At 45.3% G+C, this 23566-nt stretch overlaps 1 protein-coding gene across 1 annotated transcript; it reads left to right on the top strand.

The window, feature by feature from the left end:
* Nucleotides 1–3496: 3496 nt before the first annotated feature.
* LOC146059924 (large ribosomal subunit protein uL24) lies at nt 3497–12499 on the top strand. Its single transcript, XM_083172591.1, has 4 exons — nt 3497–3654; nt 4368–4540; nt 5033–5173; nt 12330–12499. Exons 2-4 carry the CDS (start codon nt 4373–4375, stop codon nt 12456–12458), a joined length of 438 nt encoding a protein of 145 aa, XP_083028717.1. The 5' UTR covers nt 3497–3654; nt 4368–4372; the 3' UTR covers nt 12459–12499.
* Nucleotides 12500–23566: the final 11067 nt, after the last annotated feature.

The raw sequence follows: 23566 nt of genomic DNA, 5'->3' as shown, positions 1-23566 counted from the left end.
TAGGTATTCAATGGGGATTTTCGCGGGCGGCAGCGAATCCTGTGTAGCCGCCCATTCGCCCTATTCAACGCGTCGGGGGCTCTCTGCCCTTGGCGGCGAATTTTAACCCCCCCCCCCGGCGAATGCCGCCGGGGAGCTGGGAGACGGCTGCAGGCAGGGAGATGGAAGCCTCCCTGCCTGCGCCGGACACTAAGGGGGTGATGGAGGGCTGTGGGGGACACAAGGAGAGCCCACCAGAGCTGGCAGGGGGCTGTGTTAGGGAGCCGCTACACTCACTGGTCCCGATCGTGCATATGTAATGATCGGGACCAGTGTGCAGTGAATAAATGAATATTAATGAGCGGCTCCCGGCTCCTGCCCCCTGCTGCCGAATGTGTAAAAAAAAAAAAAAAGTTTAAAAAAATTAAATAATAATTACAAATATATTCATGTGCTGCAAGCACATGAATAAAAATGGCATGCCCCTTCACAGAAAAATAAATCTGATTTTTTTTTACACCAAAAAAAAAACAAAAAAAGCTTTATTTTAAAAGATCACATTCCAGTTCACCTAAAAAAGATGATGAATGTAAAATGGAGAATCATGGCGAAAATCAATGGAGAAAGCAGTTCTCCATTTGAGCATTGAATACACTCTCGGCGAATCCCAGTGAAAACCCCATTGAAATACACCAGTGAATTGCAGCGAGCATGAAACAGAGATCTGTCCGGCATTCACTGTTTGGTTTCGGCGAACAGTGAACATTGAATAGGGTGAATCATATTTTCAGTGAAAAAAATTCACCGCAAGGAGTGAAAACAGCCCGATTCGCCGAAAAAAACGGTGAATCGGGAGCATTGAATACTGGCCTATGAATTGATCAATGCATTTTAAGCCTGCACACCCCTTTAGACCAGAGAGCATACCTGGAGTCTTAAGGCCCCCTTACATTAGTCCGATTTGTCCTAAGGACAAGTTGGACCCAATACCCTAAGGCTGGTTTCACACACTCCGGCTCCTGCCGGACGGTGAAATCCCGCACGGCCAGGGAGCCGTGCAGCACACACTAGTTTATCATGGAGGGGATGGCCACAGCCCGGCAGCCGTCCCTTCCAGTGGCGGGATCCGGCTGCAGCCGTGCGGCCGGGCCGTGGCCGTCCCGTGTGAATGGACACAATAGTGTCCATTCACAACTACTGTGTGCGGCACGGCTCCCTGGCCGTGCGGGATTTCACCGTCCGGCAGGAGCCGGAGTGTGTGAAACCGGCCTTAAGGTGCTTACACGCGGTACGATTTAGTGTGCTAGATTGTGGACTATCTAGCTAGTTTTGAATAGTATGCTAAATCAGGGGTAGACAAATCCAGTCCTCGAGAGCTACCAACAGTTATGCTGTGTACACACTTGTACAATCTGCATGAGATCCAGATGAGATTACAATTTAGACTATCTGCATACAATTTAGACTATATAGTGCAGATCTGCACTATATAGACAGGGCAGCCAAGACTTTCTGGCTGAGATATGGGAGCGCGCATCTTGAACGCATCTGGATCGCTTGGGATAAAACCCATACAATCTGCATGAGATCCAGATGAGATTTTGACTATATAGTCAATGCAGATTGTACAAGTGTGTACACAGCATTAATGTTTTGCAAATCTCACAGAATCACAAGTGAAGTAATTAGCTCCACTTGTGGATCTTTTAAAATGTGTCTGTGAGTAATGAGTGCACCTGTGGACAGGTGAGTTGAGCTGAAAAACGTGAACTGTTGGTAGCTCTTGAGGACTGGAGTTGGCTACCACTGTGCTAGATAGTGCACTACAGTATAATGTGTATGGGAGGGAGCTGCTCAGATGAACATGCAACTCAATTCTGTCTAGAAAGCATACAATAGTATAGTGTAGATTCTGTAGAACAATGGTAGTCAACTCCAGTCCTTAAGAGCTACCAACAGTTCACATTTTCCTGACAACCTAGCTGCTGCAAAGGTGCACTCATTACTCACTAACACATTTTAAAAGATCCACAGGTGGAGCTAATTACTTCACTTGTGATTCTGTGAGGAGGCATGGAAAACATTAAAGCTGTGTACACAGGGGGGCGATATATTGCTGAGCAATATATTGCTCAGTGTCTCCTTTTCATCGGCAACCAGAGATGGTCGCTGGTGAAAAGAAACCTCTGCCGGGGGGAGCCGCAGAGGGAATCAGCTGGTCGCAGGAGCAAGCTCCTGCCACCATAAGGGGGCTAAAAACGGGAGCGCGCACCCGGCGATTCATCACCGGTGCACATATTGCCATATTGCCAGCGATATATACTGTAATCGCCCCCATGTGTACACAGCTTTACTGTTGGTAACTATTGAGGACTGGAGTTGGCTACCCCAGGTGTAGAATAACAGTGACGTCATATTGTATCCATATCCCATACCTCCCAACATTTATTGCTAGGGATGCGGGACAGCCAATTTTTTGGGGCGTGACTACCAAAAAGGGGTGTGGCCTATACCAGCGATGCCATGCCCTGTTTTCGCCTCTGTGAGCTGCTGGCTATTACCCCTGCCCCAATGGATGCAAGAATGGCATCTATTCACAGACGACAGGGGACTCCCAACTGCTCTCCCCCTGCCGTGGGACACTGTCGGTCACGGTAGGGGCGCAGGAACATCCCAAAAAAAGGGGCGGTTCAGTGATAAGCGGGACGGTTGGGACTGGAGGTATTATATCCTACATTATTTTCAGCACAATCTGTATGCTCTTATCCCAGGGAGGCTTACTTACGATCTGGCACTTGATGTGCAAATTTTTTATGTAAAACTCCCGGGGAGCTGCAGGCGGGGGACAGGAGAATACAAAAAAGCTGCTGCTGATTGGCTGAGACAGCTGGATTTAGACACTTTAGTGTCTAGATTGCCGGGGTGTCTAGTTCAGGGAGTCTGCCAAGTTTCAGACACAGACTCTGCGTGCGGTGGCGCCGTGAAACTACACAAGTACCGGCAGGAGTGCCACATCGTAGCACAAAGGATGATTGACACCTCCTGAGAAAAGCTTGAAAACGCAACCAAAAATAAGTAACCAGCCATCCTAACGCCCTATAGAGTGCATATCATACTTGCCTACCTGACCCTCTCCATGTGGGAGGAAATGCTCTGCTCCTGGACTTCCCTGGTAATGTATTATTGTTAGCATCTGCGGTGAGCTAGGTAATTGATAAGAAAGGTATTTTACCACAGGTGATGGCAATTATACATTACCAGGGAAGTGCAGGAACAGAGCATTTTCTCCCACATGGAGAGGGTCAGGTAGGCAAGTATGGTGCATATCCTGGAGACCATGACACACAGCAATTGCTTATAACTCAAGTCACTGACTCAGCTTGTGTAGTAGTAATACAAAGCAGCCATAAGGGGCCGCTGTACGGATTCTTCGGAAACTCACTGCTCTGTAAACTAACTGCGCCGCAGCGCAGTGATGACGCGCTCCCTGTTGGTCACATGACTACCTGCTAGCGCCGATTATATGCCACAAGGAGCCGCTGGGGGTCGCTGTGTGCTGCCACCCTCCGCTCACTGCCTGTCACTTCCTCTCGCGAGAGTTCGCTACACGACTAATGGGATCGGAAGTTGCTGTTGAGTCTCTTTTCCGGCGGCCATAGCGGACTGTGCAGCTGGGTAAGGAGCTTGGGGAGCGGTGTACCGTACAATCCGCTGCCATCTCCCACCGCAGCGCGGTGTGGGCGCCACGTCCCGGTGGTTAATGACTGAGCGAGCCCCTGACGTGCCCGGGAAATACATATTAGCAGGATGACGGGGCTGTTGTGTCACGTAGCTCCCTCCGCCCGGTGTGTGTGCCGGCCCGGAGTAGACCCTGTAGCAGCCGCTGGTGGAGGGCCGCCATGTGCAATACACACGCCACTGAGCTGTCCCTGCTACACCCTGTCCCCGGGCACTCTCTGCGCTGCGTACTGCTTTATAACCGGGCTTGGCAGCTACAGGTGCCCGAATGGAGGAAGCTATTGCTGCCAGTTTCAGCTCCCATGCATGTAATGTACATGCTGAGCTTGGGTTACTACATGTGGGACATTGCACATTACTTGCTTGAGGCTCCATGTTCCTGTTGTAATGGGCTGTTTGCCGGCCTTACATAATGTCTGAGAGAGCTGTCCATTATGTACAGTGATCTGTAACATTCTTGTAAATATTACTGATTGCATCTCCAGTTGAATGGTCTTTAATGCCCTTGTTATTTTCACCGTACCCATGCTTTTTAAAGCTACGCTGAGCCCCCTGCTGTGACATTGGGCTCTTCCTGATCTGGAAGGGTTTGTATTAAAGATGCAGACCCATACTATACTGTAGCATTGATTTTGTGTGTTTTTCCTCAGTCACCATGAAGTTCAGTCCATTTGTTACCTCAGACCGCAGTAAGAACCGTAAACGGCACTTCAATGCCCCCTCTCACGTGCGCAGGAAGATCATGTCCTCTCCCCTGTCCAAGGAGCTGAGGCAGAAATACAATGTCCGTTCTATGCCCATCCGCAAAGATGATGAAGTGCAGGTATGTGACTTATTGGTAGTGATCTTACTACAGAAATAGTTATGGTAGATTTATTATGTAAAGTTACTGATGTGGGATGAGGGCATTTAATGCATTGTGATCAGTCAATAATGTGAGTTCTTTTAGGAATGTCTCATGAGAAAATATGAAGTTTAATCGTGTACAGTATTAGTAGGAATAATTTTTTTCTGGCTACTAGAATAATTAAATCTGTAGCATAATCCTATAACGCTCCTAGCGAGACTTAAAGTCTTAATGTAGATTTCTTTGTATAAAGCAAATGTACATGTTTTTGCCTCCCAACTGAGACGTACCCCTTTATACCTGTTAATGAGGGTCTATAAAAGGGAGGTAGACTAATCCATCTCATGTTGAGCGGTGTCTATCCTGTGATAAAACACTTCATTAACGGATGGAACAAGCTGATCCCTATATGCTGTTTTGCACATAGTTTGAACTAAAAACCTAAGTTCTCCTCCCGCTTTTTTGTAGGTGGTTCGTGGACATTACAAAGGCCAGCAAATTGGTAAAGTTGTCCAGGTATACAGAAAGAAATACGTCATCTACATTGAGCGTGTGCAGCGTGAGAAGGCCAACGGCACCACTGTCCATGTTGGTATTCACCCCAGCAAGGTATGGCAAGCTTCTTTGTACAAGCTGTTAAATGTTTGTCCTACAGCTTGTTGGAAACTATGGAATGTGCTAATTCAGAGAATATTTATGCTTTTATACCATACTCTGGGCTAAAGTCACTCAGCTGGTGTAGGTTTTATGATTGATCTAAATGGGTATTGCTGGTGACATCCCTTGTAGGCTTGTTAGAAAGCATCCAATGTGGGCAATCCTTTTGAAAACAATGAACAGCACCGAGCGGAAGCTCCAGCGCTATTTTAATCAGTGCGCTGCTACCACTGACCAGTGAATTTCTACTCGGGGCCCCTCCTGGGATGCGAGCAGAAACCTGACAAAAGTAGGGCGGCAATGTTTTGTGCACTCGCATGGTGCAAACAGCATTGCTGTGGAACACTTATTTTGGAAAATGCCGGTACTCAAAACTAAACACTTGCGAGTACTGGTATTCTTCAACTTAGCAGTCTGCTGGTAAGAATAGGAGCTCCCGGTGTTCACATAATTTTGAATAAAATCGGGCCCATTGTATTTAATTGACCTTAACAGACACCAGTGTATAAGATATATATTGATGATAGCTTTGTCTTCTTAGACTGTAGCTTTTGAAATACAAACAAAATTCAGTGTAGATACAACCTATTTCTACTGAAGTTGTTTTCTAGAACCTAACACTAGTTTGTATAAGCAGCATGGAGACTGGGCTGGGAGGATGGAGCAGCAGCACAGAGACTGTGCTGGTGAGGGGGATTCCGCTAAGATGCCTCCTGTGTCCAGCTCCTATGTTTATGCCCCAGTCACCGCATGTATATCTGACACCATCTCAGGAGCAGATGTAGACTGTTCTCTTAGGGGAGGGGGTATTAAATTATCCTAATGTCTCCCCTTTTCAATTATTATTATTTTTTTAAGGTTAACTTGCAAATGTATTCAGTATATTTTATATATTCATGATTTGTGCACATGTGTATAAAAAAAACCTAACCTCCGCTTCCTAACCCTCTCCCCAATGCCTAATCCTAACAACCCCTCCTGCAGCCTAATCTTCTCAGTACCTAACCTCCACTCCCGGAGCCTAACCCTAACCATCTTTCTCACAACCTCTCCTCTTGCCTAATCCTAACGTCACCTACCGCAGCCACTACTATTGTGGGCATTTCATATACTGTGGTGTAAGGGATAGTGCTATGGGTCTTCAAACTGTGGCCCTCCAGATGTTGTGAAACTACAAATCCCAGCATGCCTTGCCAGTTTTAACACTCCCTTATAGCAAAACTGTAGCAAGGCATGCTGGGATTTGTAGTTTCACAACATCTGGAGGGCCGCAGTTTGAAGACCCATTGGATAGTACTATAAAGTATAATATAATTAAGGGGCACTACTGTGTTGTAAACGGGGCAAGGGGGTGTAATGAGATATAGGGACAGTGTAGTGGATCCAAAAGCAGCCTTCCAGCTTTGGTTTCACATCTATCTTGTGGTCCTGTTTGGTACGAGGTGTGTGCACATACTGCTGCAGTACGCAGGGTTATTGCTGGTTTAATCCAGGTCGTGGCTAAAGCAGCCCATACACGCTGCTTTGTGGGCGTTCTGTACTAGCACGGATTGCATTGCATGTGCATCCGTTGTGCATGCAATGCAATTTGATGAAACCGAAGTACAAAAAGTATGTGCTTGCACATATTTTTGTACTTCGGTTTCATCACATTACATTGCATGCACAGGCAATGCAATGTGATCTGTGCTAGTACAGCACGGAAAGCACGCCCTCATAGCAGCGTGTATGGGCAGCTTTTGTGTGAAAGAGTTCATGAAGGTCTAGTGATCCAGGAAACTAAGCCTGGTAGTGAACAAAGTTAGTACCATAAAGGACCCTGCTAACAGGACCTTATGAACAGGTGACCCTGGTCAACCGACCTAGGTGCCATGAACACCCGAATAGTCATCTGCTGGCAAATGAGAACACAGCTCCCGCATGTGAACAGGTATTGACACTGTTGGAAATCAGTGTTGGGAGACCCAGGATTTTGGTGTGAAAGGTGTATAATTGTTACGCCTCCTAGTGATGCTGTGGACTCCGGTTAGGCTGTGGCACCAGTTACACCAGGTGTATGTTTTGGCGTTACTCAGACGCTGGTAAGATTTGAACTGCTGTTCCTTATCACAGAACTTGGCTGCGAAAGCTAAATTAATACTGTCTAAAGCTGGCTACACATGTGCAAACCCGCAATTGTCGCCATGAACTCTGCAACAAACCATATAATGTGTACGCACTGTGCAATTTTACAAACAATATACTGACGTTGACGATCAGGTATATACTGTATGAAGGTATTGCATACACCCTGCACGATTTGCTGTAAATTGTTGACTATTAGATTGACCTGCTGTGCGTGCGCAAAAGTGAATCTACACTGAACATTGGATGGTTTATTGTTCCGATGTTCCTCAAAACAATAAATGTGTGGGTTTTTTTTGTTTGGTTTTTTATCTAAGGTGTACCCAGCTTTAGATAACCTCAATGTGAAACAAGTAACAGCCTTTGGCATCTTCTAATTTTAGCGTTTTCAGCATATATAGCCAGGTGATCTACAGGTCTATGGGCTAAGCCTATGAGAGCCACAGTGGCTTCATATAATGTGCCAGCTAATCAGCTCCTATCGGCCATGTTACTTGCTGTGTTTTGAATAGCCAGGTGCTGGTTGGTAATTTCCAAGGTTTAGTATGTAGACCCCTTAATTCTATCAGCAACTGTTTCACTAAGCTGTGGAACCCTTGTGGTGGTATTTAAATAATAAGACAAGGTTCTGCCCCCCAGTAGCAGGTCCAAAGCGGGCTGTTCCCACGTTTGCTTGCAAAACTGTGCTTTACTGTAAATGTGGCTGGTAGGGATATGTTTTAGACACAAAAGTATGCAAGTACAAGAGCTTGTTCATGTGAACAAACTTGTGCATTCTTTCATGTACTGTTTTGCATACTTGGACATAGCCATGTGCAATCTCATTTTATCACACACAAACCCCTTCCTGGCAGCCTTGTTACTCAACATATTGTTCCTTGCATTCATTTAAAAAAAAAAAACTCTTCCGTGGATAGTCATTGTTTAAATTTCATGCGATACCTGCATTTTTTTTACACAACCCCAATATAGCAAAGGGACACTCCAGCCACTGTGGAACTACACATCCCAGCATATCCTGCCAGTTTTGTGGTTTGGGCATTCTGGTCTATGTAGTTAAGCAGCAGAACGTTTGTGTTGCTTACCCCTGATTTACGTTAGAGACGTGATCTTTCTTTTGATAATGACAATCTATAACTACTGAAATAACTTTGGCTAGAATGACCTAGTATTTGTGTGGGTTTGGAAAACTATATGGGGGTACTTACTAAGTTTTTTTAGGTTAACTTCTAAAGAACATATAGATGCAGTTGTTACACCATGACCCTCACTGTTATCAGCCCACTGAGCAAATGCCCAGTGTAGCCAACAGTCTGTCGGTCTAATATTCAATACGATATGAATTGCATTTGTTGGAAAAAGTGCTTCTATCTCATGCTTCTTCACTAATAATTTACTGAGTATTTGGGATAAATATAACATGGTGTAATGGCTATCATTGCTTACTCACAGCTCTAAGGTCATGGGTTTGATTCCCGCCATGACCTGAACTGTGCAGAGTTTGTATATTCTACCTGCGGTTGCATGGGTTTCCTCAGGGTACTCCAGTTTCCTCCCACAATCAAAAAAAAATGGTCTCCCAGCAAAATGAACGCTAGAATGTCTGTGTACATGTGTTGGGGAATAAAGATTGCATGCTCCATTGGGGCAGGGACTGATGTAAATGTTCAGTACAGTGCTATGGAATATGTGTGCGCTATATAAATGTTCTATTCAGTGCCATAGTAATCGTGCTAGGATGCATGGCCCAGGGTCACCACATTTTGCAGATGAAAAGTGTAGGGGGTTCAGCCACCTAGGTTGCATCTGGGGCATGCTGCATACATTGCCCTCACTAATGGGGAGTCGCACCTGCAGAGGTGCCGGGTTTCCCTCAAGCTCTCTGTTTAGTGTTAATAGATGCTGTGTGCATGGCATCTTTTCACGCGGCACCAGAAAAAGGGAGAGGGCGGGCTGTTTTGGCAGGGTGCAATTAGCCCTTAAATATTTTAGCAGGGTTGGCACTGCTAAAACAGCCTAGCGTGAACACTATAATAGATTGTATAATTGTTGGCATTACTGCCTCACTAATTCCAAAAGAATGGGATTTTCTGTGAGCGTAAGAGGACCCAAAGAGAGCCCCTCAAGTTCACAGATCCTGGCGCTGTTTCAGGTAAGCAAGAGGGCTTAACCAAAAAAATGATACAATATAATAAAAAACGTATATATAAGAATGGCTGCTGCAAGGTGTAAGTGAGAGTGCTGAATCTCACTAAAAGGTTAAAGAGACAAGAAATTGATTACACCTGCGCTGCTGAGCCTATGAGCTTTTGCTGAACAAAAGGACAACCGGAGACACTCAGTAATAATGTAGCAAATTTTATAAAAAGAATATAAATAAAGATATATATTTATAAATTCATACAGGTATATTTAAAAACATACAGGTATATTTAAAAACAGATACAATAAAGCATGCTCAATAGAGAAATATAGCAGGAAACACTCTCCACTTGGATCAAAAAATAAAAATGCCTGATAGCAGAATTATAGCCAGTCTTGTTAGTTTAGCAAGGTTCAGCTGTTAGATAGCAAGGGGAAAGGGGGGATTTGCGGGGAACACAAGCCAGTAACGATGGAAGCAGGCAGATAGAATATGCACAGATGACAAATAGCGCAGCACCCTTTTAGCGCGTGTAACGCAGATGGATGGTGTTCGGGAGACGCACTAATGTCCGGGACCATATGCTCACCCTCCTTAGAATGGATAGCTGGAGGGGCCGGGGAGCACGATGTTGTAGGTTGCTCGACCCGGTGTCCGAGATGTTGCTGTGTCTGCAGCTCTGACGGGGAACCCGATGGTGGCAGGGGCTCTACCCGGAGCGATGGCTTGGTGACGTCCGCCGGAGGGGGGAGAGAGACGGAGGCTCCAAACTGCTGCCGGCTGAGATGGAAAGCCGTGGGCAGTAGTGGCTGATGGGAAATGTAGTCGGCTGGCTTGTAGTTAGGGCTCCGGGTAGAGCCCCTGCCACCATCGGGTTCCCCGTCAGAGCTGCAGACACAGCAACATCTCGGACACCGGGTCGAGCAACCTACAACATCGTGCTCCCCGGCCCCTCCAGCTATCCATTCTAAGGAGGGTGAGCATATGGTCCCGGACATTAGTGCGTCTCCCGAACACCATCCATCTGCGTTAAAAGGGTGCTGCGCTATTTGTCATCTGTGCATATTCTATCTGCCTGCTTCCATCGTTACTGGCTTGTGTTCCCCGCAAATCCCCCCTTTCCCCTTGCTATCTAACAGCTGAACCTTGCTAAACTAACAAGACTGGCTATAATTCTGCTATCAGGCATTTTTATTTTTTGATCCAAGTGGAGAGTGTTTCCTGCTATATTTCTCTATTGAGCATGCTTTATTGTATCTGTTTTTAAATATACCTGTATGAATTTATAAATATATATCTTTATTTATATTCTTTTTATAAAATTTGCTACATTATTACTGAGTGTCTCCGGTTGTCCTTTTGTTCAGCAAAAGCTCATAGGCTCAGCAGCGCAGGTGTAATCAATTTCTTGTCTCACTAATTCCACCCTATATTCTCCCCCCGTGCTTGCGTGGGTTTCCTCCCACACTCCAAAAATATACGGATAGGCTAATTGGCTGTGCTAAGTGGTCGATCCTATTACACCCGAAGGGTGTGGATGATTCGCAAGTTGGGAATCATCGTGATATTGGGTGCACTTTACGGCGGGCTGAAAAGTGCTTGCACCTCCATAGGGGTGCGAGCAAATTTGGCTCTGCGAATGGTGTGAGTTAGGGTTAATTAGGTTACGTTTACAGCGTTAAAACTGCATGCGAACGGCAATCACACCCTTCGGGTGTAATCGGATCGTCCCCCTGAGTGTGAAAGTGGATGCATGTAGGGGTTTAGGGCAGACTAGATGGGCCAAAAGGTTCTTCACACCACAAATTGTATTTCTGTATTAGGATTCATATTTATAGGACCCAGGTCACTGCAACCTCACTCCACCTGTTCACTGTCCCCTGAGACACATGAGTGAGCAGCAGGTACAACTCAGGTAGTCCTATTAGTATCTCTTATCCTCTGTATTTTATGTCCTACCTTGTGGGTTACGTCTGTTATGTTTACTAAGCTATACATTTCTTCACACCTTTTTTCCATAAGTCACAATTTTTTTCATGTCATTATTGTATATGCACAAGAATTGAAGATGGTCTAATTCACGCGCTGTATTAAGGTGCCCATACACAGTGCAATTGTATACAATTTAGACTAGATTGCATACATTTTGCAATGAGATGCAATCTAGTACAGAAAGTATGTGCAGCACAAAGAGCTGTGCGATAGGATGTGCACGGGAGCGCACATCTCATCGCACCGGGCAGTTGTATCGTGTATGGGCACCTTTAAATATCTGTTTTTATATACAAGAATTGGAGACCCCATATGTGTATATTGTTCCAACAAATGAGATACCTTGAGAAAATCTGGATGATCACGCCTCCCTCCCTTTTCATTCCCCCCCTCCGCCACCCCCTGTTCTTATTGTTTTGGTCTGTATATTAATGTATATCAATTGATTAATTTTAAACCACTATCTTGTCTTAAAGCATGCAGCAGCAAAAAAGTAATTTTCTTCTCCCTTGCATACAGTTCTCAAGGCTCATGGGAGCACTATTGGGGGATCTATATACCTGTACACATGGTCATTAAAGCAACATATGAATGTCACTAACCCTTAGGGTTATATTCTAGTCTGTGGAATCTTCCAAACTACAAATACTACAATGTAGCTTCTAAAAGTTTTTGAAAAAAATTACCCGCCTGATGGCATTTATCACCATTACAAATATCTTACTTGGTAAAACCCATAAAGTTAAGTCTCACCTGTATAATTGTATTTATGTAATGCTTTGAATAATACTTGTGTCATCTTTGTGCTGGTTACTCGGTGGATTTAACTCCCTCCTGTTTTATTCTCAGGTTGTGATCACCAGACTAAAGCTAGACAAGGATCGCAAGAAGATCTTGGAGCGCAAAGCCAAGTCTCGCCAAGTTGGCAAAGAGAAGGGCAAATATAAGGAAGAAACAATCGAGAAGATGCAAGAGTAACTCTATCCAACAAAAAATAAAACGGCAGTTTCTACAAAGTGGCTTTATCGTTTTTGGGACTTGCTTATTCCTAGCACAAGTTTACATACACAGCTGTAGACCCATGAGCACTTAATACATTATTATGGGTTCCCAACATGCAGTATTTATCTACTTGTGTTGCTATATTCTTACATTATCTAAGACATCCAGTCACACTCCATGCCATATTTAGTATGGTCACTGCAGGTCAGCATCCTCCATAATCCTTCAGGAGTGCTGTAGTATCGGATAGGGACTAGCTAGTTCTCAATTTGGTGGCCACTATATTCTTCCATGCTGGTTCCTGGTGTGCTCATGTTGTGGACAGACTGGCCAGAAGAGATGAGCAGTTATGGTAAAGCAGGGATAGGGAACCATCTGCCCTCCAGCTGTTGAACAGCACATATCATGCCCTGCAACAGTTTTGGCATGGCCAAATAGCAAAACTGTAGCAGGGCATGCTGGGATGTGTAGTTAAACAGCTGGAGGGCTGAAGGTTCCCCATCCCTGTGTTAAAGCATCACACCCTGCTGAATTTGGCAGCTGAAGGGGTTGCAGAAGAAATGCTGTGGGAGTAAGTGCTATAAAACTATCCCGCCCCCTGCTTGGCTTGGCATGGTATGTGTTGGGAAGGAAGACTGAATTTTTCCATGCGGAGGTGACTAAACCGATTTTTCCCAGTCTCGGTCCTCATGTACTGCCAACAGTTAACATTTTCCAGGCCCCCACACAGAACACTCCACCTGTGGATCTTTAAAAATGTCACTGAATAATGAGTACACTTGTGCACCTGCCGAGTGACGTGGAAAACATGAACTGCTGGGGGTACTTGGGCCGAGGTTGGAAACCACTGCTTTAAGAAGATTAACACCCAATGTTACACAGTGGTCATACAGTCTGTTTGTTAATATTTAATTCTTACTTTTACATGAGCAATAACTTGTATTAGAAATATAGTGAGTATACACTGCTGAGTGACATACTGTAGCAGGCTCTCTTTATAATGTGACAGTGACACCCGTTAAAGCTTTTTTATTTTGTTTCCACCTATTGTATAATCTTCCTGTACTATTAGACTATTGTATAGTCTAATAGTACAGGAAGAAAACATGTACTGATGGAAAAGGCCATCATTCCCAAGGATAGAACCCATCCTAAGAACATCAATGACAGTTTAGCATAAGCTGCTTTAATAAAGGGAAATAATAATAGTTGTATATAAAATGTACACAAGCTGTTCTATAGCAGGAATCCAGTGACACAGTAATCTGATGAAGTGTCAGAAAATCAAGAAAGCGTGTATGGCTCCTGTGACCTTTCTGGTCATGCTTGTGTTCAGTGTACTTGCTTAGCAGGACAGTTTTTTTCTATTTAACTCATGGAATATATTTGTAGCTTCAGTTTGCCAGAGGCGTGGGCTGCTGACTGTTGCTATGATAAACTACAGAGTTCAATCACTTTCCAGACAAAATCAGGCCATGTAATTATTGCGGCTTTAAAAAGTCCGTTTGTTCAGATTTGTGTTTTAAAGTCTAATCCTGGTACATACTGGCAGAAATATTGGCTAATCGGCTGTTCACCTGATAGATTATTACGTAGTAAGCCAGTGTGTGTACAAGCAATATGTCTGGATCGCGTCTGCTTTGGCCAATATATCTAAATATCTGCTGGTACACCTGCACCACTAGCTGGTGGGGATTGACAGGTGAAATGGGTGGGGTAAAGCTACAAGTCCCAGCAATCCTGCCCCAACACGCTAACATTGCCATTCTGACCCATGTTGGCATTAGTATTCTGGCTGACCATAACACCTTAAGAATATAAGGAGTGAATATTCTCACAGGTTACAGAAAACAAAATAAAAGACCGAAAAGATTATAGTTTGTACATATAGTAAGGTAGCTAGGGGAGGATAGCGGAATGTGTCTGCTATGCACATGGAGGGAGGAAGCCACAACGGGTAGCATAGACCAATTAAAGGAAAATAACCTGCAGTGCCGTTATGTACCTGATCTTATGATGAGCACACACTATAGGCTTGATTCTGATGTGGTTTGAGTGGCTAGCACTGCAGCAGTGATAGTGCTGTATGGTAATGCAGCAGGAGCTGTCTATTTACAAGCAGATGCTTCCTGCTGCAGTAGTGCTGTGACCTGCATCCTACGATGCAACATCAGATCACTCATTCACCATTGGGTGTCTTAATCAGAATACGCTTTATTGGCCAGGTATACTTGCTTATACTAGGAATTTGTTTTCAATTTGCTGTGCAGCAGCCAAGTAAACATACATTATAAACAGGTGGGGGAACATGTACAGTCATACAGAAAGTTATACCGAGGGGACACTTAGATTATGTGCAAAGGGTTATGGCGCGACTAGACAGGTGTTCATGAGTTCACGTGTCAACAGGTGAACCACTTGAGGGAAGAAACTTTTTAAGCTTCTGGTGGGAATAGCCCTGTAGCGTCTGCCTGATGAAAGTTTCCTCCCGATTATCTTCTCCACAGTCCTGACTACCTTTTGGAGTCTGCATTTGTCTGTCGCTGGCGAAGCCGTACCAGAATACAGACTCCACAATTGCGGAGTAGAAGAGGAGCAGAATCTTCTGTGGGATGTTTAACTTCCTCAGTTGCCTAATTAAATATAGCCTCTGCTGTGTTTTATCAGTGTTTGGCCATTTAAGGTCCCAGGATATTGTGGTTCCTAGGAACTTGAAGGAGTCCACTAGCGACACCACACTGTCAGCAATTGTTAGCGGAGGAATACAGACAGCCTTCCGGGCCAATCTATCCACTTCTTGTCTATAGGCCGATTCGTCCCCATCCTTTATAAGGCCAATGACGGTATTGTTATCTGCGAATTTGATTATCTTTACTGATTGCACCTCTGAGGTGCAGTCGTTGGTGTACAGGGAGCAGAGCAGGGGTGAGAGTACACAGCCTTGGGGTGCTCCTGTGCTGATGGACCACACTTGGGAGGTGAATTTCCCCGCTTTCACAACTTGTTTTCTATCATTCAGAAAGTCCACAATCCAAGAACACGTAGTTTCAGGGACTCCTAGGTGGAGGCTATTGGGAATAATTGTGTTTGAAAGCCAAGCTGAAGTTGACAAACAGGACCCTTGCATAGGTACCATTCATATCCAGGTGCTGCAGAATGTAGTGCAGGCCCAGGTTGACTGCGTCGGTAGGCAAACTGGAGGGGTCTAGCTGGTTGTCAGTCACAGCTTTCAGGTGGTTCAGTACAAGGCGCTCAAATGTTTTCATGATCACAGACGTCAGAGCAGGAACCGGAACAATAGTGGCGCTTTTGAGGCAGGAGGGAACCTTGCGTAGCTCCAGTGATTTTTTTGAAGATCCTGGTGAATATGGGGGCAAGTTGACCCGCACATACTCTCAGGGCAGATGGTGACACCCCATCAGGACCTGGTGCTTTTCTTGGTTTGGCCCTCTTGAACATTTCCCCCACCTCTACTTGGGTGACCTGGAGTTGGCTGTCGACATTTGGGGTGGCACAGAGGGTATGGTTTGGTTCACAGGGGACTAATTTTTCAAACCTGCAATAGAAGTTGATCAGCTCATCAGCTAGGTCTTGGTACATGGCAGTGGGTTGGGGGGGGTGTGCACTTCCACTAGGACAATCAAGGCAAATTCCCAGGGGGAATAGAAGGGTTTGCAGTTGATACATAGCATTTCCAGGTGAGGGCTGCATGATTAATGCAGCGGTTCTCAACCTTGGCCCTTAAGTACCCCCAACAGTACACGGTTTCCAGTTGGGTGCACTCATTCACTAACACTTTAAAAGATCACAGGTGGAGACCTGAAAAATGTGAACTGTTGGGGGTATTTGAGGGCTGAGGTTGAGAACCACTGGCTTAGGGCACCCATGGGAGATGTGGAAATGTTTGTGGCAGAGGCCAGGAATTCTCCATGCAATTGTGAATGTCCATGGACTCTTTCCTCCCTCTAATTGTCTCTGACATTTCTCCATTTGGAAAGCGGTCACCCCCTCCTCAACTCGAAATGGCATTTACTGTCCATCTGACGCTATATTGTGTGCTAAGTTGCAGGACCTTTTTAGCGTGTCCAGAACAGGTTCTGTGCGCATAGGTTAACTACAGTACTTCAAATTGGTACCCATTGCAGCTGCTTTGGGATCAGAATAACATACCTGACGGATGGGTCTTCAATGTGGAGGGCCTCCAGTCAGAGAAAAAGAATCCATGTGTATATGTGGATTCTTCTCAGTTCGTTAGTTTAGGACTTTGCAGTTATTTTACATTTCTTTGTTAACCACGGTGATGCCTACAAGGATTGAAGAGGACCAATCTACATTGGGGCTTGGTGATTATGAAAATTTTGGGGGGGATAGGTTTCATATGGATCTCATTCATTTACGATCATTGCATGCTAGTTTATGCTAATAGGAATTGTCCTTTAAGCACCACACAAAATAAGCAATATTTGAAATATTGGTCTTTCTTTTTTTTTTAAGAATAGTTTTTATTAAATCAGTACAAATGAAAACATGTGGTACCTCACATGAGGTCTCGACAGGTAATAACACAAGCAAACAGGCAATGTTAGGTACAAGTAAGTCAAAATAACACAAGCAAATATAGTACTGATGTGTTTACTAAGTTAAAGGGTGGGGAATCCATAACAAAACATTAATAAAAGACAACCCAGAAGACACAAAGGACAGACACACAGGAAGACAGGCAGAAGGGGGGGGGGGGGGGGGAGAGAAGGGGAAAACCAGGGCAATATGACGTATCGTATCTTAATTAATGGATAAAATCTGAGCAGAGTCTACTTGGAAGGAGACTCCTAGTGGGAGATTTTTTTTCTCTCTATAGGTACTCCACTTAAGCCACTTAAAATGTATGGAGTTGGCGGATGAGGAATATCTGCAGTCAGACGTTTCAAATAGATAGTGCTTATGAATTTTACCTAGGATAAGATGTATATCAGGAGTCTCCGGGGATTTCCAGAACTGACCAATCGCTGCTTTAGTGGCTATTAAGATCTGACCCAACAAATACCTATCGTGTTCTGGGATGGACGGAGAAAGATGGAGCAAGGCCAGTACAGGATCCATAGGCAACTGTGTACCTAAAATTTCTTTCAAAAGGGTAAACACCTCCTCCCACAGCGGCTGCAATCTTGGGCATTCCCAAAAGATATGCAGGAGAGATCCAACGTATCCACACCCCCTCCAGCAAAGGTTGGAGACTGACGGCCAAATTATATGTAGCCGATGAGGGGTGAGATAGGCTCTGTGGTACAGTTTATAGAACATTTCTGAATGGCTTAAACACTTAGAGATCCTAAAGCAGGAGAGGGTAATGCAATCCCAGTCCTCCCTGGTGAGAGATCTACCCAAATCTATCTCCCATCTGGCCTGTGATGCTAATTTATCCGGCTGTAGTGTATTAACCAGTTCAGTGTACCATCTCGAGATACCCCCTTTATTATTCTGCGAGGTCAAAACCATGACCAGTCTTTTAGGAAAGGAAAGTGACACTACCGGTCTACCCACACTTGAGGACAGCCAGTGCCTTAGCTGCAGATACTTATAAAAATCATGTCTTGGAATGTTAAATTTCTCTGAAATTTCTGTAAAGGACATGAGATTGCCAACTGGACATATGTCCCTGAGTGTGGATATACCATTTGTTACCCAGTTATCTAGTTTCAGGTTAGGAATTAGAGATGCTATCGTTAGGACAGCCAGGTCCGGACTGGGCAGGGAGGCCTCTGGGTTCTTGGTTATTAAGTCATGCCAAAGTATCAGGGTATCCCTGATTGCCACGCCTGGTCCCACCCACGAGGGAATCTTCTTCCTGGGCAACCAGAATAACTCCGACAGGCGAACATTAGACAAGAAGGACTGTTCTATAGTCACCCAGGGCTTCACCTGTCCAGCCGCAAACCAGTCCCTTGCTTGATTCAATAGACAAGCTGAGAAGTACCACCACAGGTCCGGGTAGGCCACTCCACCTAGTCGTTTGGAGAGAATAAGTACTCGTTTAGCTATGCGAGGCCTAGATCCTTTCCAAATGTACTTTGCAAATAATTTATTGAAGTCTGAGAAAAACGATTTAGGAGGGATTCTAGGTATGGCCCTAAACAAATACAATATCTTCGGGAGCAGCACCATCTTAGCTGCTGCGATACGGCCCAGCCATGAAATTTCGTGGAGGCCCCACTCCCCTATCAATTTTTCCATTGCTCCCAGCAGAGGCTTGTAGTTGCACTTAAAGATATCGGGGGTTCTAGCGATATGAATACCTAAATATTTAATTGAGGACAGTTGCCAAGCATAGCGGTATTGATCTTTCAGCCGCCTAACTACCTCTAGAGGGATGTTAATGGGGAGAGCTTCCGTCTTGGTGGTGTTTAATTTGTAATAAGATACCTTGGAGTACGAAGTCAGAACTTTATGAAGCTCACATAGAGAGGCCTCTGGATTAAGTAAGCACAACAAAACATCGTCCGCGAATAAACTAATTTTATGGTTCATCCCTCCCAATTTAGGGCCCTCTATGTGGACGGAGCTTCTGATTTTCTCTGCTAAAGGCTCCATTGCTAAGGCGAATATGAGTGGGGAGAGGGGACAGCCTTGTCTGGTGCCATTTGTTATGCTAAACGGGTTGGATAAACAGCCATTATTAAACACTCTCGCAGATGGAAAAGAGTAAAGTGCAAAAATGGAGTCCCTAATTCTACCGGAGAACCCAAACTTGAGCAGTACAGAATTAAGGTAGCCCCAGTGTAATCTGTCAAACGCTTTTTCAGCGTCCAGGGACAGAATTAACAGGGGGGTCTTTTCAAATTCGCAGCTCTCTACAATGTTAAATACTCTTCTAGTATTATCGGGGGCCTGCCTGCCCGGGACAAAGCCAACCTGGTCGGCTGCTATAAGTGAAGGTAAAAGGGGGCCTAATCTATTAGCTATGAGCTTGGCGTATAGTTTAAGGTCGGTGTTCAATAGGGCTATTGGTCTAAAATTTTGAACTGTTGTAGGGGGCTTGCCTGGTTTGGGGATAGTGACAATCTGAGCTTCTAACATCTCTTTAGGGAAATTACCCGTCTCGGAGGCCTTATTAAACACGTTAAGAAGAATGGGCGCTATAATAGATTTAAAATGTTTATAAAACGTGGAGGGGTACCCGTCCGGGCCCGGAGCCTTATCTCTAGGCAGAGAGTCAATGGCTGCTTCTACCTCCGCTAGACTCCACGGGGAGCATAAAGCATCAACTGTGCTGGGCTCCAAGCTCGGAAGGGAGACATCAGCCAAAAAGGCTTCAATCTCGGAGACCGTGGGCTGGGGGGTCTCATCATCACGTTTCAGGTTATAAAGCCCAGAGTAATATTCAGCAAAGGTATTGGCTATTTCAAATGGGTCAGATATTTTTAACCCCGCCGCGTTATAAATACCGTGAATTCTTGCTTTGGCTTGACGTCCCCTAAGTTTCCTAGCCAAAAGGCGTCCCGCTTTGTTTCCTAACACATAAAATCTCTGGTTTAGTTTAAAAAGATTCTTCGAGACTGTTCTAAGAGCTAATGCATTCAGTTTTTCTCGGGCACTAAGGAGAGAATTGAGTGTCTGCTTATTTCCCGGATTAGCTTTATGTTCCGCCTCTAACTTTATCACGTCTGACTCACACTGCTTAGCTTCTGCCGTTTGTGCTCTCTTAATTCTAGAAGCAACTTGAATGATTGAGCCTCTAATTACTGCTTTTAATGTGCACCAGTGGTTAAAGATACTAGTATCTCTTGGCTCGTTGGTGGCCAAAAAGTTCAGCAAAGAGGACTTGATAGCCTCACAAGCTCCTGGATCTGACAAGGTATGGGCACCCAGCCGCCAAGAGCCCGGGGGCACTCTGCGTGAGTTCGCCTCATATTTAACTAGTAGAGGAGAGTGATCGGACCACGTCATTGGCAAGATGCGGGCCTTACTAATAGACTGTAAAGTCCACTTGTCAGTCAGGACTAAATCTATCCTAGAGTATGTGCGATGGGGGTTAGAAAAAAAGGTATAGTCTCGCACTGATGGGTTTTTGGCTCTCCAGGCATCAAATAGACCGTATTCCCCTAATAGATTACGGAACCCTAATGGTTGGGACGGAGGGGGTGTGGACTGGGGGCGACCACCAATAGGTTTAGATTTATCCATCGTAGCATCCAGCACCATATTAAAATCACCCATTATGATGACCGCTCCTCTAGAGTGTTGCTTAACTAGAGCACACAGTTTCCTGCAGAACTTAAGTTGTCCAGAGTTAGGGGCATAGCATGAGACCAACGTTACTTCGGAGTCTTCTAACTTGCCAATCAACATTAGGTATCTGCCTTCCGGATCTGCAACCTGGGATTCAACAGTGAAAGTGATTTTGGAGGATATCAATATAGCCACCCCCGCTTTTTTAAGAGGTCCATTCGCCATGTAGCATTGGGGGAACCTATTGTCAAAGAGTTTGGGCGGAGCAGATCTAGTAAAGTGCGTCTCCTGTAGCGCTACAATGCCGGCTTTCATTTTAAAGAAGGAAGTTAAGGCTAATCTCCGTTTCTGGGGGGAGTTCAACCCCTTAGCATTTAGGGAAATAAAATTCACCATAGGGCAGTCCGGAAGGCAGTTACTGACCCAGCGTGTACAGATTGACCTGGAAAAAAGGGGAGGGGGAAGAAACAAGAGGGAAGACACCAAACACAAGGGCAGGGGACACAAAGACATACATAAACGGCTCTAGACAGAGTCGAAGTGAGACGCCAAAAATAAGGCGCCACACCAGGCATCCTAAAGGGGGGGTAGTGGCAGCCTACCCCACAGTGTCAATATAACAGCATAACAAAGGTAATATCTTTCTATCAAGGACAACATAAAGAATAGGGACAATCAAGAGGATAATTCGGGCGAGTATAAAATAGCATAACTGTCATAGTTAAGGGAATCAATAAGGGCACTGCAGTCACGTTACCTCTTATCGAAAGCAGTACCTAAAATTTTTTACAGAAATGTCACGTGTTAGGGAAGATCCCTCAATCCAAACCCTATCTGGACCCCTAGATCAGAGCTATTACCCTCCCCCATTGGAATAACCAACAAAGGCAGGCAAAAACAAAAAACAAAGGTAGACAAGGAGCAATACAGTTAACGCCTAAACATCAGGCTAGAACTTGGGTAATAGGCCAGATCCGTTAAAGGGAAGCTGGTAGTACGTAAGGAACTATAAACTATAAGCTTCTCACTTCTCCACCACCGACCAGTCCTGCTGAAGCCGGTGTTCAGGAGAGGAGGAAGACGGAGGCTCAAGCAAGTTCCACCTTTGAAGTAGTCTCATCCCTTCTTCAACCTCAGATATAGCAATAGTGGAACTGTCTCTTGAGATGAGCAGCTTCGTGGGGAATCCCCATCTGTACAAAATATTAGCTTTACGTAGCACACTGGTTATAGGGTGAAAAGATCGTCTTTTATTCAACGTGTCTCTAGATAGATCCCCAAAGAGTTGTAGGGACCCCAGGGCTTCAGCAGTGTCCGAAGAAGGCCTAGCAGCTTTCAACAAGGCTTCTTTAATGTGGAAGAAGTGGACTCGCATCAACACGTCTCTAGGGGCACCCTCAGGAGCACTTCTGGGTTTGGGTATCCTATGGATCCGGTCAAGGAGGAGGTCAGAGCTAGCAGCCGACGGAAGGAGTTTCCTGAAAACATCCATGGTGAAGTCATGTAGGCTGCTGTTGGACACGTTCTCAGGGACCCCTCTTAGCTTCAGGTTGTTCCTGCGGGTTCTGTCCTCCATGTCGCTGATTTTATCGCGAAGGGCAGCTACTTCATCCTCCAGGGCCGCATGAGCATCTATAAGCGAGTTGTGAGAGCCAACCACCTCCCCCATTTTGGTCTCTAGGGAGTTTGTGCGGTCGCCCAGATCTTCAATTGATCTTTGGCACGCTTGGAATGAAGTGCGGAATTCAGCTGTCATGTCTTCCTTAAACTGGTAGAGTAGTTGTTTTAGGGTACCAACGGTCAAGGCCGCCGTGTCTTCAATTCCCGGAGTCGCCAGGGGATCTGCTAGGGATGGGCGGGAGGATACATCGGTGCTCAGAGACTGAGGGCTGGCCGTAATCGCTTCGGTGGGTGAGGGCCCCGGGCCCCCAGTTCGACGCGGTGAAGGTTTAAAGAAAGGCACCTGAGAGACCGCCTTTGACACTTTACTTCTCTTCGACGGCATAGCTGAATAACAGTGGGACTCAGAGATATTACGTAATGAGTAACCCAGGAGAGAGCACTGCAAAAGTAGGAGATGAAGCTTTAATATCCAAGTAAGTCCTCTGATGGGGGCGAGAATATATTTGGAGAGCTCGTCTTATTTAAGTAGACACTGTGGGGTGGAGCATCTTAGGGGACTAGCATAGTAGGCCTTTCCCCGAAGTCATGTTCACAATTTTTGGTGCCTGCAGCAGGATATCGGGCAGGGGTCTGTGGTGTAGGCAAGCAGACTGTAGCCAGGCCAGGTGGCAATAATACAGGGCAAGCACTTGTCTCAGAGCGGATAAGGGTGGCCACCTCTCCCAGGGCACCCACAGGCATACACAAGGAGCTGGTGCCCCAACCAATATGGCCGCCGCAGTTTACTCTGTAGCTTTATTGCGGTAGGGGCCAATCCTCTAAATACAGGGCCTTATATGGGGCGAAATATTGGTCTTTCTGAGCAGTATGGTTTACGCTAGATCGTAATATGTGCTCCAGCAGGTCATTAACCATGTCCTGTATATGCAACTCAGTTTGATTATATCCTCGACTGCATGTATGGAGCAGGGACCATATTATGTTGATAACTATTATTGGTAGTAATTTCGTTCAATGTATGCACTATTTCGAAGCATTATGCAAAACTGTCATGTCAGCCCTATCTTCTTGTATGTGTGCTGTGGCCATGGTCTGGGCCTGGAAGCGTGAAATACACAGCCATCCTGAGGGTCATTTATTTGACAACTGTTCATGCAAATGATGTGATGCTGGTGCAGTGGGAATCTTTCAACTACTGATGCCTCTTACTGCTTTTCTATATTTGTTCACAGCCA

This window comes from Crinia signifera, chromosome 2, assembly GCF_055691185.1.
Source record: "Crinia signifera chromosome 2, ASM5569118v1, whole genome shotgun sequence".
NCBI lineage: Eukaryota > Metazoa > Chordata > Amphibia > Anura > Myobatrachidae > Crinia > Crinia signifera.
This window is presented reverse-complemented; position numbering and strand designations above follow the sequence as displayed.